Below are 12,281 nucleotides of genomic sequence, written 5' to 3' on the forward strand. Positions count from 1 at the left end.
TTAGATGTGCCTCCTATGGCCAGAGCCCCTGGGCATGCGCGGTAGGCATGGGGGCTGCTTATGGGGAGACAGGGCATGGTCCACCTTCTCTGGGGGCTGCTCCTGGCATGTCTGGTCAGGCTTGGTGAGTGCCAACAGCAGTGCCTTGTGCCACGCATCTGTGTTCAGGAACTGGACCGACTTAACAGCCATCTGTGAGCAGAGGGGTGTGGGCAGGGCTGGAGTGCTCGCTCCCTCCACCCTGCGGGCTGGAGCTGAGGCCTCCACCTTCCCCGTCCCGCCCTGGCCACTCAGAGCCCTGAGTCCATCATTCTCTTGGCTTCGTTCCCCTGAGTCTCCAGAGCCAGCCCTCTGATTTGCTTGATAGCCCCCAGGAACAAGGAACTCATTCCCTGACATTCCCTCCCTGGAGGTGTTCAAGGAGAGGCTGGAAACCAGCGGTCTGCCCGTGTCCCCGGCACTGGGCAGAGGCTCAGACGTCTCAGAGGCTCAGTGTCAGCCAAAGGGGACCCAACCAGAGTGAGGTGCCGGGAGCCCAGGGTCTGTCCACCTGTGTTCTGGGCTGTCTCCCTGGCACCCGGCACGGGGCCCGCCATGTTGTTGATGTTTGATGCATCTTGTTTGGAAGCATGAATGAGAGACGGACAAACAGGTGACGTGTGTCTTCTAAATGTAAGTCCTAGAAGTTCGGCCCTAACATAGGAGGACCACGGGGCTGCTCTATTTCAATGTTCCCATTTCCACAGTTTGACAAGACCAAGATTTTGACCCCCAGGTCTTTGGGGGGTGAAGATACTCCTCCTAAGTTAGACCCCAAACCCCCAAATCTAAAAGAAATGATTGATAAATGTGAGATGGATATTTGAAGAAGTTTGTTCAGCAAACCCACCATAACTACGCTGAAAGAGGCAGTAAGTTGTTTTTGTTTGCTTGTTTTTTGTTTTCCTGCAACCCACTGTGCAGGGTTAGTATCGGGGTGAAGAGCTTCACCAAGCAGCAAGGGACGGGGACGACGGGAGCGCGCACGGGCGGGACGGAGACCCCACACGCGGAGCCTGGCTCGCGGGGAAGGAACGGAAGTGAGGACAGTGTATCCTTTCGGCTAAGACTGGCCAAAAACAGGATGGCCGGAGGTCAGCAGGAAGTGTCCTTTGGTGGGAAGGGGACGGGCTACCGTGAAGGTTTTGGCAGCATCTGCGACAGTTTGAAATGTGTGCGCCTTTCCCCAGGCGTTTCCGTTTCCAGCAGTTCATCCTAAGGAGCACTAACAGGTGCCCGGCTTCGAACACGAGGGTCTTCATCCTGCAGCCTCGCGGTTGCCGGACGCAAGCCCGCCTAGAGCGTCCCCTGCAGAGGGGCCCTGCGGCGTCCTCTGGCGATGCTCCCTGGGGCGGGGGCGGGGGCTTGCAGCCCAGGCTGGAGTTGTCGTCTGCCCCGGGTTTGCCTGTGCCTGCGGGACGCTGGGGTGCAGCCGGGCCTGATGGCTACTCCAGGCCGCCGGCCCCAGGACCGGTGTCTGCTGAACCCATGGGACCCGCGCTGCCCGGAAGCCCCAGTTCTCAACTGGTGTCAACTTTGGTTCGTCTTGCACAGGCCGGTGTCATAGTGACTCCTCTGAGGTTCAGGTGGAAAAACTCAGGAAATTACACCGGCCACGCCACGACTGGTTATCGACCCTGTTCCCCATGCTGCACTCGCCACCCCCAGGATACTTATACCTGGAAGTTTGTACCTCTTAACCCCGTTCATCTGTTTCACCATCCCCCTACCCCTCCCCTCTGGCAGCCCCCAGAGCTCTGTATTCAGGAGTCCGGCTTTTGGTTGGTTTCTTTGCTCCTCTGTTTTGTTTCTTCTGTTCCACGCATGAGTGAGATCCTGTGGTATTTGTCCTTCTCTGACCGACTTGTTCCACTCAGTGTGATGCCCGCTCCGTCCTCCCACGTTGTCCTAGGAGGCAAGACCTCATTCCTTCCTACGGCTGCGCAAGGTTTCAACGCCCTCTTTATCCGTTCATCCGTCGACGGGCACTTGGGCTGCTTCCGTGTCTTGGCTATTGTAGATAATGCTGCAGTAAACACCTGACGCCAGTGAGAATGGCAAGGATTAACAGGACAGGAAACACGTGTTGGAGAGGATGTGGAGAAAGGGGAGCCCTCTCACACTGTTGGTGGGAATGCAAGTTGGTGCAGCCTCTTTGGAAAAACAGTGTGGAGATTCCTTAAGAAATTAAAGATAGAGCTACCCTATGGCCCTGCAATTGCACTACTGGGTATTTACCCCAAAGATACAGATGGAGTGAAAAGAAGGGCCCTCTGTACCCCAATGTTCATAGCAGCAATGGCCACGGTCGCCAAACTGTGGAAAGAGCCAAGATGCCCTTCAACGGGTGAATGGATAAGGAAGCTGTGGTCCATATACACTATGGAGTATGATGCCTCCATCAGAGAGTATGAATACCCAAATTTGGTAGCAACATGGACGGGACTGGAAGAGATGATGCTGAGTGGAATAAGTCAAGCAAAGAGAGTCAATTATATGGTTTCCCTTATTTGTGGAGTATAAGGAATAACACGGAGGACATGGGGAGATGGAGAGGAGAAGGGAGTTGGGGGATATCAGAGGGGGAGATGAACCATGAGAGACTGTGGACTCTGAGAAACAAACAGGGTTTTGGAGGGGAAGGGGGGGGTCAGGTGTGCCTGGTGGTGGGTATTCAGGAGGGCATGTATTGCATGGAGCACTGGGTGTGGTGCATAAACAATGAATTCTGGAACACTGAAAAAATAATATAAAAAAATGAACATAGAGGTGCATGTATCTTTTCAAATTAGTGTTTTCATTTCCCAGAGACCGAGTAGTAGGACACCTGGATCATATGGCAATTCTGTTTTTACTTTTGTGAGGACCTGCGTCCTGCTGTCCATGGCGGCTGCAGGAGTCTGCATTCCCACCAAGCACGCACGAGCGTTCCCTTTTCAGCACATCCTCGCCGGCACGCGTGTTATTTCCCGTCTTTCTGGTAGAAGCCAGCACTCGTCGGGGGTGAGGGGGTATCTCATTGTGGCTGCGGTTTGCATTTCCCTGCCCACGAGGGAACTTGACCGTCGATTCATGGTCTGTTGGCATCTGTGTGTCTGGGTTTTGACTGTCTTTATGGAGGTGTGTTTAGCTCAGAGTGGAAGGCATGGGTCCCTACTGCAGGGCGCCCCGCACTTTGACACGCGGACAGACCCACACCACCTCTCACCCCCCAGGCGCTGGAGTGTGTTCTGCGACCCCACAAAGCGCTCTGACTCCCTCCCCAGGCGATCCCATCACTGCAGAACTGACCGGCGTCACTGTGGACTAGGCTCCCCCTTTCAGGAGCGTCGCACACCCGGAGCCTGGCAGGAGGCACGGCTGTGAGTCTGGTGTTCTCCGCCCATGGCTGCGGTGCCGCGGGATCACACGCGCCCGTGGCTGCTGCGCCACAAGTGCTGCGGGATCACACGCGCCCTTCTCCTCGCTGCGGTTTCTACCTTCCCCCTTTCCCTGCGGTTTCCTCCACTTGCTTCGCGTTCTCCAGCTTCTTCAGGTGGAGGTTTACAGACGGACTTCGGTCTTTGGCTGGGGCACTGCTCTGGGCCGTCTCCAGTTCAAGGCTGTTTTGGGTAAGGCCTCTGGAGGGCCGTGGGCTCCGAGCCCCGCCCCCTCTGCACTGAGCCCCGCCCCCACGACAAGCCCCGCCCTCTCTGCACTGAGCCCCGCCCCCACGCCGAGCCCCCGCCCCCTCTGCACTGAGCCCCGCCCCCACGCCGAGCCCCGCCCTCTCTGCACTGAGCCCCGCCCCCACGACAAGCCCCGCCCTCTCTGCGCTGAGCCCCGCCCCCCACGCCGAGCCCCGCCCTCTCGGCGCTGAGCTCGTCTCCTGGGCACCCTGCTTGGGCAGTTCCCTTTTGCTTGGAAGCCCAGCCCGGGCTCCAGATCGCGGTTTTGGGGTTCGGTCCTTCCCCGGTCCCCACTTCCAGGCCGGGATTGCTGGTGGCCCTGGTCACTGCTGCTGTGCGTGCACGTCTTGTTTTATAGACAAAGGCTCCTACTAACTGGCCTCTTGAACCAAAAAGTCGCAAGAACTGGTGGGCACGGTCGTGTACTTAAAAACTATTGGAGCACTTGCGACCTAATTCAGACTCCCGTGTTAGGGTCAGTCCGTCACAGAATGGGTTAGATGGACACTAACCTGCCACACTCAGGGACATTTCAATACAGTGAGGCGCACTGCAAAACAGGCACGATCCCCAACCTCGCAGCGTATCCCTCTTAGGTATTAGCATTACTTTGGCTCTGAGAAACCCCAAAGGCTTAGCTAAACTAGGAAGAAGAAAAAGAACAAAAACAATGAGGTTCTTAAGCCCAAAGGGTCAAGGGCACCACCTTCTACCACCTCTGCTTCTTTTATGTCCAAGAACTATGGTCCCAGAGCTATGAATATCTGCAAAAATGGCAAAATCTTACTAAAAACAGCCTAAAATTACAATGGCCATTACGGAGAAGATTCCAATGAGACAGGATCATTTAGTTCAGAAGTGGACTTGAGAGCAAGGTTTCCTAGACTAAACAAACAGAGCAGGATACCTAGTTTAATTGCAATGCAGAAGCTTCTAAAAGTCCTCACAATCCCAGAAAAGCTTCAGCAGTTCATTGCAGAAGCCTAATAAGAAGGGAGAGACAAAAGAGGTGCCTGAAACAAGACACTGGTGGGCCTGGTGGGACTCCTCTGCTCGCTCCTTCCTCCTTGACCTGAGACCTCAGGACAGTCTCTGGACTCTGCAGAGACCATGACATGGTCACTTCCAAAAATAAAGCCGCTGGAGGCTCAGGGATCTTCCTGAGCATCTCTTATTTCTTGGTCAAAGGCCAAACGAAGCACAGTCATTAGAAGAATTTCCTAAACCCAGGGAGGGTCCCCAAAAGTTCTCTGCAAAATTTAGATTTCTTAACCCGGGGTACCAGAGCTTCGTCAGATGTGCACCTGCTGGTGGGGGCAGGGAGCCCCAATGTGGAAGCTGAGGATGACATTCCGGATCCCCAAACTTCAAGACGATGCCCTCAGCGGCCACAAAAAGCAGCCACCTTTCTCAGGTCATTCCTAGAGCTCTCCTGGGCCACACCGATTGCTGTCACTCAAACGTGCTGATGACAGACAGGTCTTTTTAAAGTCCCCCTGGAAGGTCCCTTCTTCGTTCGGAGTTTCGGGGTCCAGACGATAACCAAGGGCACCTGACGTGTTCTAGCTGCTCTATTTGTACACGGAGCATCTCCTAACATTAGGGGATTGATAAAGACACAAAATGGGATGGGAGACCACCGGTCGGATGAACTCAGGACAGCAGCTGAGCGCTTTGGAAGGACATGGGTACAAGGCTGCAAACAGAAGTCCCTGCGCTGTTGGCCTGACAGCAGCAGCAGCCCCAAGGTCAGGGACCAGAGCAGCAGCAGGCCTCCCGGGACTGGCGTCTCCACTGTAATCTGCTGGAGCGCTGGAGGAGAGCTGTACCCAAGGCCCCCCGGGGACTGCCCACACCACGTCGCGTTTCCCCGGGGCCCCATGTGGGCCTCCCAGGCTGACGGGGCTCATGGGATTCTCAGAACTCAGCAACCCCCTTAAACTAAAATTAAATTAGCGGGAAGCCTTGCCGAATTCTGGTGGATCCCAGAGTGACGGGCTCTCCCAGGACAGCAGATCCCCCGGAGCCTGGAAGTTCTCCGTAGTGAACGTATCTGATCGAGTTCACAGGGAGTTTCTGTTCAGCCAGGGGCCTGTCCCTGGAAAGCGTGTTTTTTGTTGTTGTTGTTGTTGTTGTGTGACGGTCTTTGTCACCCTGTTCGGTAGAAGCCTCCTTTCTAAATTTAAAAGGCTGATATGTTTTGCCTTTATTGGAGAACTTGCCTTAGAATTTCCTGACCAATCTGAATATTTTATATTTTTTACAATATTTTATATTTTTTTACAATTATATTTTTTATAATCTGAATATTTTATATTTTTACAATTTTTATATTTTTTACATAGAAGAGGAGGAATTTAAACAAAAGTCACTTAATTAATTACTGAGGTGCCTGAAAATCTGGGCTGTCTCTAGTACTGACACCGGGAGAAGGAGCCTGTAAGGACTCACATGGACGTAACTACGTTTCTTCCCTGATCGCGTCAGCACCCACTGAGCCCAGCAAGACCTCACGCCAACAGGAGAAAGACCTGATGGCCCCGAGGGCTGATCGTTCCCCGCACCGGCCCTGGAACAGGCCATCTTGCTGGTCCAGAAACCTAATGGACAGGATGTTGGTTTGTCCAGGACTGAGACGCACTAACAAGATCACTGTTCTCTCTTTCCCGGTTGTTCCAAACCCAGACTCCCTTCTGCTCCTGGTTCCACCAGACTCACCGGGCTTCGCTATTCAAAATGGCAGACACTGGGTGTGCCCGGGTGTCTCATTCGGTTGAGCGTCAGATTCTGGATTTTGGTTCAGGTCGTGCTCCCAGGGTCGTGAGATCGAGCCCTGCGTCAGGCTCTACGCTGGGTGTGGACCCTGCTTAAGTTTCTCTCTCCCTTTGCCCTTCCTCACTTCAGAAAAGATGGTGGACTTTGTTCAGTCTCTTCCAGTGTCCCTGGACCCCAGCAGCCCAATACCTGTTGGCACTGACTTGGGATAGTCGGCAGGATGCCTGGGCAGTCATGCCCCCAAGGGCCCTGAGGGCCCTTCTTATTTGTCCCAAGTGCCCTCCCGAGCGTGAAACACCCCTGCATCCTGGGAAATCGTGTCTCTGTAGGACGGGGGCAGCCACCTGCTGCACTCAGCTCCCAACAAGATGTCCAACGGCTCCCGTTGGGGCTGCCAAGTGAGGAGAAGCCTTGGCAGATGTAACCCTAGGAAATGAGGCTTATTTGCAAACTGCACACGGGGTCCCAAGTTTTGTGACTCTCAACTGATTCAGTGTTTCTCTGCAGCAGACTCACCTCCCATGAGATCCTTCTGCTTTCCCCACCCGAGCCCCATCTCCCAGGGCAGCGCTGTTTATCCCCGTGTTACGATCTCTGCCCAGCGAGGTGAGCCCCAGGACGCGGGGGGATGAACAGCGCTTCCGTGTGAGATGGGGCTCGGGTGCGGAAAGCAGAGAGATCTCACGGAAGGCAAGAAGCCCCACACGGACTCACTCGTGCCTGTGACCTGTGGTCACTCTGGGCTCTCCTGGTCAGCAGGGGCGAGGTAGATGCCTGGTAGACCCCTGCCAGCCCCAAGGAAAGGTGCCGTACCCTGTTCCTCCCTGGCCCCCACCTCGTCTGCCTATAAATACTCCCATGTGAGCACGACTTTGCAGCCCCCTTCTACACACCAGATGGGAGGTTGCCCAATTCATGATTCACTGAATAAAGCAAAAAGAACTTTACATTTATTCCAATTTTTTTTTAAACAATGGTAAATCTCGAAATCAGGTGCTGTGATTCTTGCAACTTTCCCCCTTCTTCAGGATTGTTTTGGCTATTCTAGGTCCTTTGCAATTTCCGTGTAAAATTTTAATTTTTATTTAAAATTAACTATTTGAAGTAAAATGTTAATTTTTATTTAAAACTTTCATTTAATGACAATTTAAAGTTTTTTAGGTTGATAGGTATTACACTGAATTTATCAGCTGATTTTGGGAGAATCGACATCTTACCGCCGCTGAGCTTTTTTACCCGTGAACATCCCATATCTCCACTTGCGTAGGCTCATCTTTAACTGCTCTCTGTGCTGTTTGGTGAGGCCCCTGTGGACATTTTGGTAACTGTGTCTTTGTGTCTTTCATGTTTTTAATGTCACTGTTATTTTTTATTACTAGTCTATAGACATTCAGTAGACTTCTACATATTGATCTCGTATTTTGAGATCTTGCTGATTTCCACTAGTTGTAGTGTTTTTAAAGCTTCTGTAAGGTTTTCTGTATATACAACCACATCGTCTGCCAAGAAAGTCAGTTTTACTTTTTCCGCTGCAAGCCGTGTGTATGTCATTCCCCACCTTTTCTGACCTTCTTACGCTGGTTAGAAACTTCAGGGCAATGTGCACCAGGAATGCAGGGGTGGGAGCTCTGCCCTCCTTCTGGTTTTCGGTAGGAAGGTGCTCAGTTGGTCATCTTTAGCTCAAGTTCTCCAGAGAGATCAATTTCTTTCTACTCCTACTTTGAGGGCCATTAAGATTATGATATTGTGATTTGTAATACGAGATAAATATTTGTTCTTGTCCCATTTCTGGCAGAGCCCCTAAAGCCCTTGGGACTTCCTAAGTGGTAAGAAAGATAAAGGTGTCTTTTGTTTTCACTCAGTCCTCTTGTCACCACAACTGAGTTGAAGCTGATGTGGTCACTTTTGGAGAGGCTGTAGGTTGGTAGCCACAAGGTGGGGGCTGGCGGCCAGGGGAGCTGACCATGATTAGAGGGTTGGAACTTTGAGTCCCACTGTCAACCTTCAGGGAGGAGCGGGGGATGATCATTGATGTCATTACCAATGCCCAGCAATTCCTCAGTTATGCCTAGTAACGAAGCCTCCATAAACATGCAGCAGGACTGGGGGCCAAGAGTTTCCATGTTGGCGCAGGTATGGGGAGGGTGGCCGGCCCAGAGAGAGCAAGGGAGCTCGGCGCCCGTCCCCTTGCCGGGGCTGGGGGTCGCTGCTGTCTGGCGGCTCCTGGGTTAGCTCCTGTTACAATAAACCCGCAATCCAGGAATGAGATGTTCTCTGAGTTCTGTGAGCCACTCTAGCAAATGAATCAAACCCATGGCAGGGGAAGGGGGGTGTGGGAACCTCCGATCTGTAGCTGGTGGGACAGAAGAAAAGGCACAAGCTGGACTTGCGATTGGCGTCTGAGGTGGGGTGTCTTGTGGGACGGAGCCTTCCACCCGTGGGGTCTGATGCCATCTCCAGGTTGTGTCAGAGCTGAGAGCACATCCAGTCAGGGTCCACTGAGAACTGGAGAATCACTTGGTGGGAAAACACACATCGAATTACCAGTGGATGTTGCCTGTGGTCAAATGCTTTTCCTTAACTGAGAGATGATAATTTCCGCACTTAGTTCTGTGAATGTATTGAATGGCACTTACTGCTGTTCATGTGTTAATTTGCCTCATGTCCCTGGAGCAAACCCCCCCTTCATCTTGGTGTATTATCTTTTTTTTGTATTTTGCTGGATTCATTTTGTGGATATTTTATTAAGGAATTTGACTTTAACTTCATGACGGGTGTTTATAGTGTTCTGTAATGTCTGTCTGGCTTTGGTATTAGGTTTGTTCTGGCCTCTTATATAACGTGATTTAGTGCATGTTCCTGCTTCTCCTGTTTTCTTTCTTTCTTTCTTTCTTTTTTTTTTTTTTTAAAGATTTTATTTATTTATTTGACACACAGAGAGAGATCACAAGCAGGCAGACAGGCAGGCAGAGAGAGAGAGGGATGCAGGCTCCCTGCTGAGCAGAGAGTCCCACGCGGGGCTCGATCCCAGGACCCTGAGACCATGACCTGAGCTGAAGGCAGAGGCTTAACCCACTGAGCCACCCAGGCGCCCCGCTTCTCCTGTTTTCTGAGAGAATTCATAGAGAATTGATAGTATTTATTTCTTAATTAAGTAATGGAATTAACCCATGAGTATCTGGGCCTGGAGCTTTCTTTGTGAGAAGGTTTATAATTACGATTCTGATTTCTCTGATACAAGACTACTTAGATTTTTTGTTTCTTCTTGTGTTAGTTCGGTAGTTTGTCTGTGCGATCGAAAATGCTTCATTTATTGGGATCATATTTTATTATTGCCGTTCCATGCCTAACAGATGTGCGGTGATTTTTTTTTTTTGTCCTGAGAGTAGCACTTTGTGTTTTTAACTTTTTTGGGTCAGGCTGTCAAAGAGCTTATCATTTTATCAAAGTTTTTGAATAACTTATGGTTGGGATTTTTCACTATTGTTTTGTTGCTTTAAAAAATTTCCTTGATTTGTACTATAGATTTTATTATTTCCTTCTTTCTTACTTACTTTGTGTTCAATTTGTACCTTTTTGGAAAGCTTTTTAGATAATGGATTTTAAATCTTTATTTTTTAACATAGGCATTAAAACAAATTTCCTTCTGAGGTTGCTTTATGTCGAACCCCACGGGTTCTCACACATTGTGTTTTCATGATTGTTCAGTACAAGGTGTTTTCTACTTTCTCTTGAGACCTCTTTGACCCATGGGTCGTTTCGAAGTGTACTGTCTAATTTCCGAATAGTTGGGAGTTTTTCCACGTACATTTTTGCTACTGATCTCTGATCTACTTTCTGGTCAGATAGTGTACTCTGTTTGATTTCAGTCTTTTTAAATTTATTGAAACTTGATATACGGCCCAGCAAATGACCTGTCTTGGTGAATGTTCTATTTGCATTTGAAAGAAACGTCAATTAAATCAATTTGGTTAATTATGTTGTTCAAGACTTCTCTATCCTTAGTGATTTTCTGTCTTATTTTCCTATTAATTACTTGTATTCCTGCAGCCCTGCTATTATTTCTACCAGATGCCACTTGTGACAGTGACCGCTGCCACTACTATTCGTAACTGAAAACGTTAACCAGCATTTAGTGAGGCCTCCCATGTACTGAGCTCAGTGACAAGCACTTTGTGTGGATTATGTCCTCTAGTCCTCACAATGAGTATTTGAGCGAGGTATTTTTATCCCCATTGGACAGACCAGGAAACTAAGGAACAGAGAGGCAAAGTAGGCTGCCCAGGTCACACAGCTGTGGTTGGTTAAATCTGGACTCAGACCTAGGTCTGCCAGGTGGCCCATGTCCCTTGTCCCAGCCACAGGAGCCCCTCACATGGGCTTGTGGTCAGAGGGGGCTTGCATGACACCGCTCCTTGGCTGTGGTGGCTTTGTCCACCCTGGCCTGCTTCCTCCCTCCCTGATCTCAGATCTGGTCTCCACAAGCACTCTGGCCCCTTGCTTGTGGATCCAGCACCCAGGATGGGGAGGAAGGGCCTTGTCTGCCGAACACCTGCTTGCACCTGGCATCTAGAGACCAAGGTTCAACTCCCAACTCCTCCAGCGTCTCGCCCCAGGAGTCCCTTCTCCTCCAAGCCTGTTTGCTCATCTGTGACGGTGGGGCTTCTCCCTTCTTCCCCTCCCCCACCCTGACCTCCCAGGGCGAGCAGGCGCTTGGCTCCCCCGTTGCCCCCATCATCCCCGCAGGAGGCCCTTGTGCCTGGGCCTCATCCCTACCTGGGCCAGGTGCTCTTCCCAACAAGCCTTGTCTCCCTGCTTGAAGATTGCCTCTGTGGGACAGAAGGGCATTGCTGGAGGCCAGGACTGACATCCACATGGAGGCTAGATCTGAGGCTCCTTCTCCTCCAGCCGTTGGGCACTGGACTGAGTCAGGAGGAGTCTTGCCTCTGTTTGTCCTGGCTTTGTGAGGGCAGTGAGCTGGGCTCGGGCTCGGGCTCAAGGTCTGGATAGCTGGTACTCTGTGGCCCGTTACCCTTGCTCTGTGATCTGAGGTGGCCCATGTTGCCTCTCAGGGCCTCAGGCTCTCTGATGGTGAATGGAGGAGTCCCTCCAGGCTTGGCCATTTGGAATGTGCTAGAATCCCCTCAAGGGGGGGAAAGTGACACCCAGAGAGGGATGTGTTGTGAGAATGGAAAGCTTTTCTGGAACTTTGGAAACTCAACCTCAGAGGGAGGGCTGCTTTGGGAATGGCCCTGGGGGTCTCAGAACTCACCTGGGCACAGAGGGACCTCTGCCCAGCTTGCCAGTCCCGGGCAGGGTGTATGAGGCCCAGTTAAGCTGGGACCTGCCTCCTCCCAGCTTCAGAGCCCAAACTCCAAAGCTCAGACTCTGAGGCCTCTCCCGCTGGGCCCGGCCCCCCTATAGATGGTGGGGTCACTACATCCATTTCCTCCCATGGCCCCAACTTCTAAGGCCCTGAGGTCTACACACACCATTCCCTCTTCAAATTCCTACACATTCCTCAAAGCATGACTCAGGCTTGGCTGCGTCCTCCTTCAGGAAGCCCTCCCTGATTGCCACAAGAGCGGCTAAGTGCCTTCTGGGGGCAGCAGTGTGTTCAGCTCACACTTGTGAGTGAGCAGAGCCTAAATGTAACCTGGTGCTGGCCTCTCTCGTGAGGCCATGAGCTCCTGAGGGCAGGGAGCCTGGCATAGGGCAGGGCTCAGCCAGAGTTGGTTGTTCTGCATTACCTCAACTCTCTCCCTGGCAAGACCCCTCCCAGTGGGCCACCCTCAGAGT

The 12,281-nt window shown here is 51.6% G+C and overlaps 1 protein-coding gene across 2 annotated transcripts in view; it reads right to left on the reverse strand.

Moving 5' to 3' along the window:
- The window catches only part of LOC101687288 (maestro heat-like repeat family member 5), a 67,015-nt gene that overhangs the window by 37,923 nt on the left and 16,811 nt on the right, over positions 1-12,281 (reverse strand). For both annotated transcript variants that reach the window (XM_045078198.1, XM_013051813.2), the window contains exons 6-7: positions 11,259-11,311; positions 85-192 (exon numbers count right to left, since the gene is read on the reverse strand). In XM_045078198.1, coding sequence (XP_044934133.1) covers positions 85-192; positions 11,259-11,311 — 161 coding nt within the window. The remainder of the gene's footprint in view (positions 1-84; positions 193-11,258; positions 11,312-12,281) is intronic.

Source organism: Mustela putorius, unplaced genomic scaffold, assembly GCF_011764305.1.
Source record: "Mustela putorius furo isolate JIRA1106 unplaced genomic scaffold, ASM1176430v1.1 tig00000228_pilon_pilon_pilon, whole genome shotgun sequence".
Lineage (NCBI taxonomy): Eukaryota > Metazoa > Chordata > Mammalia > Carnivora > Mustelidae > Mustela > Mustela putorius.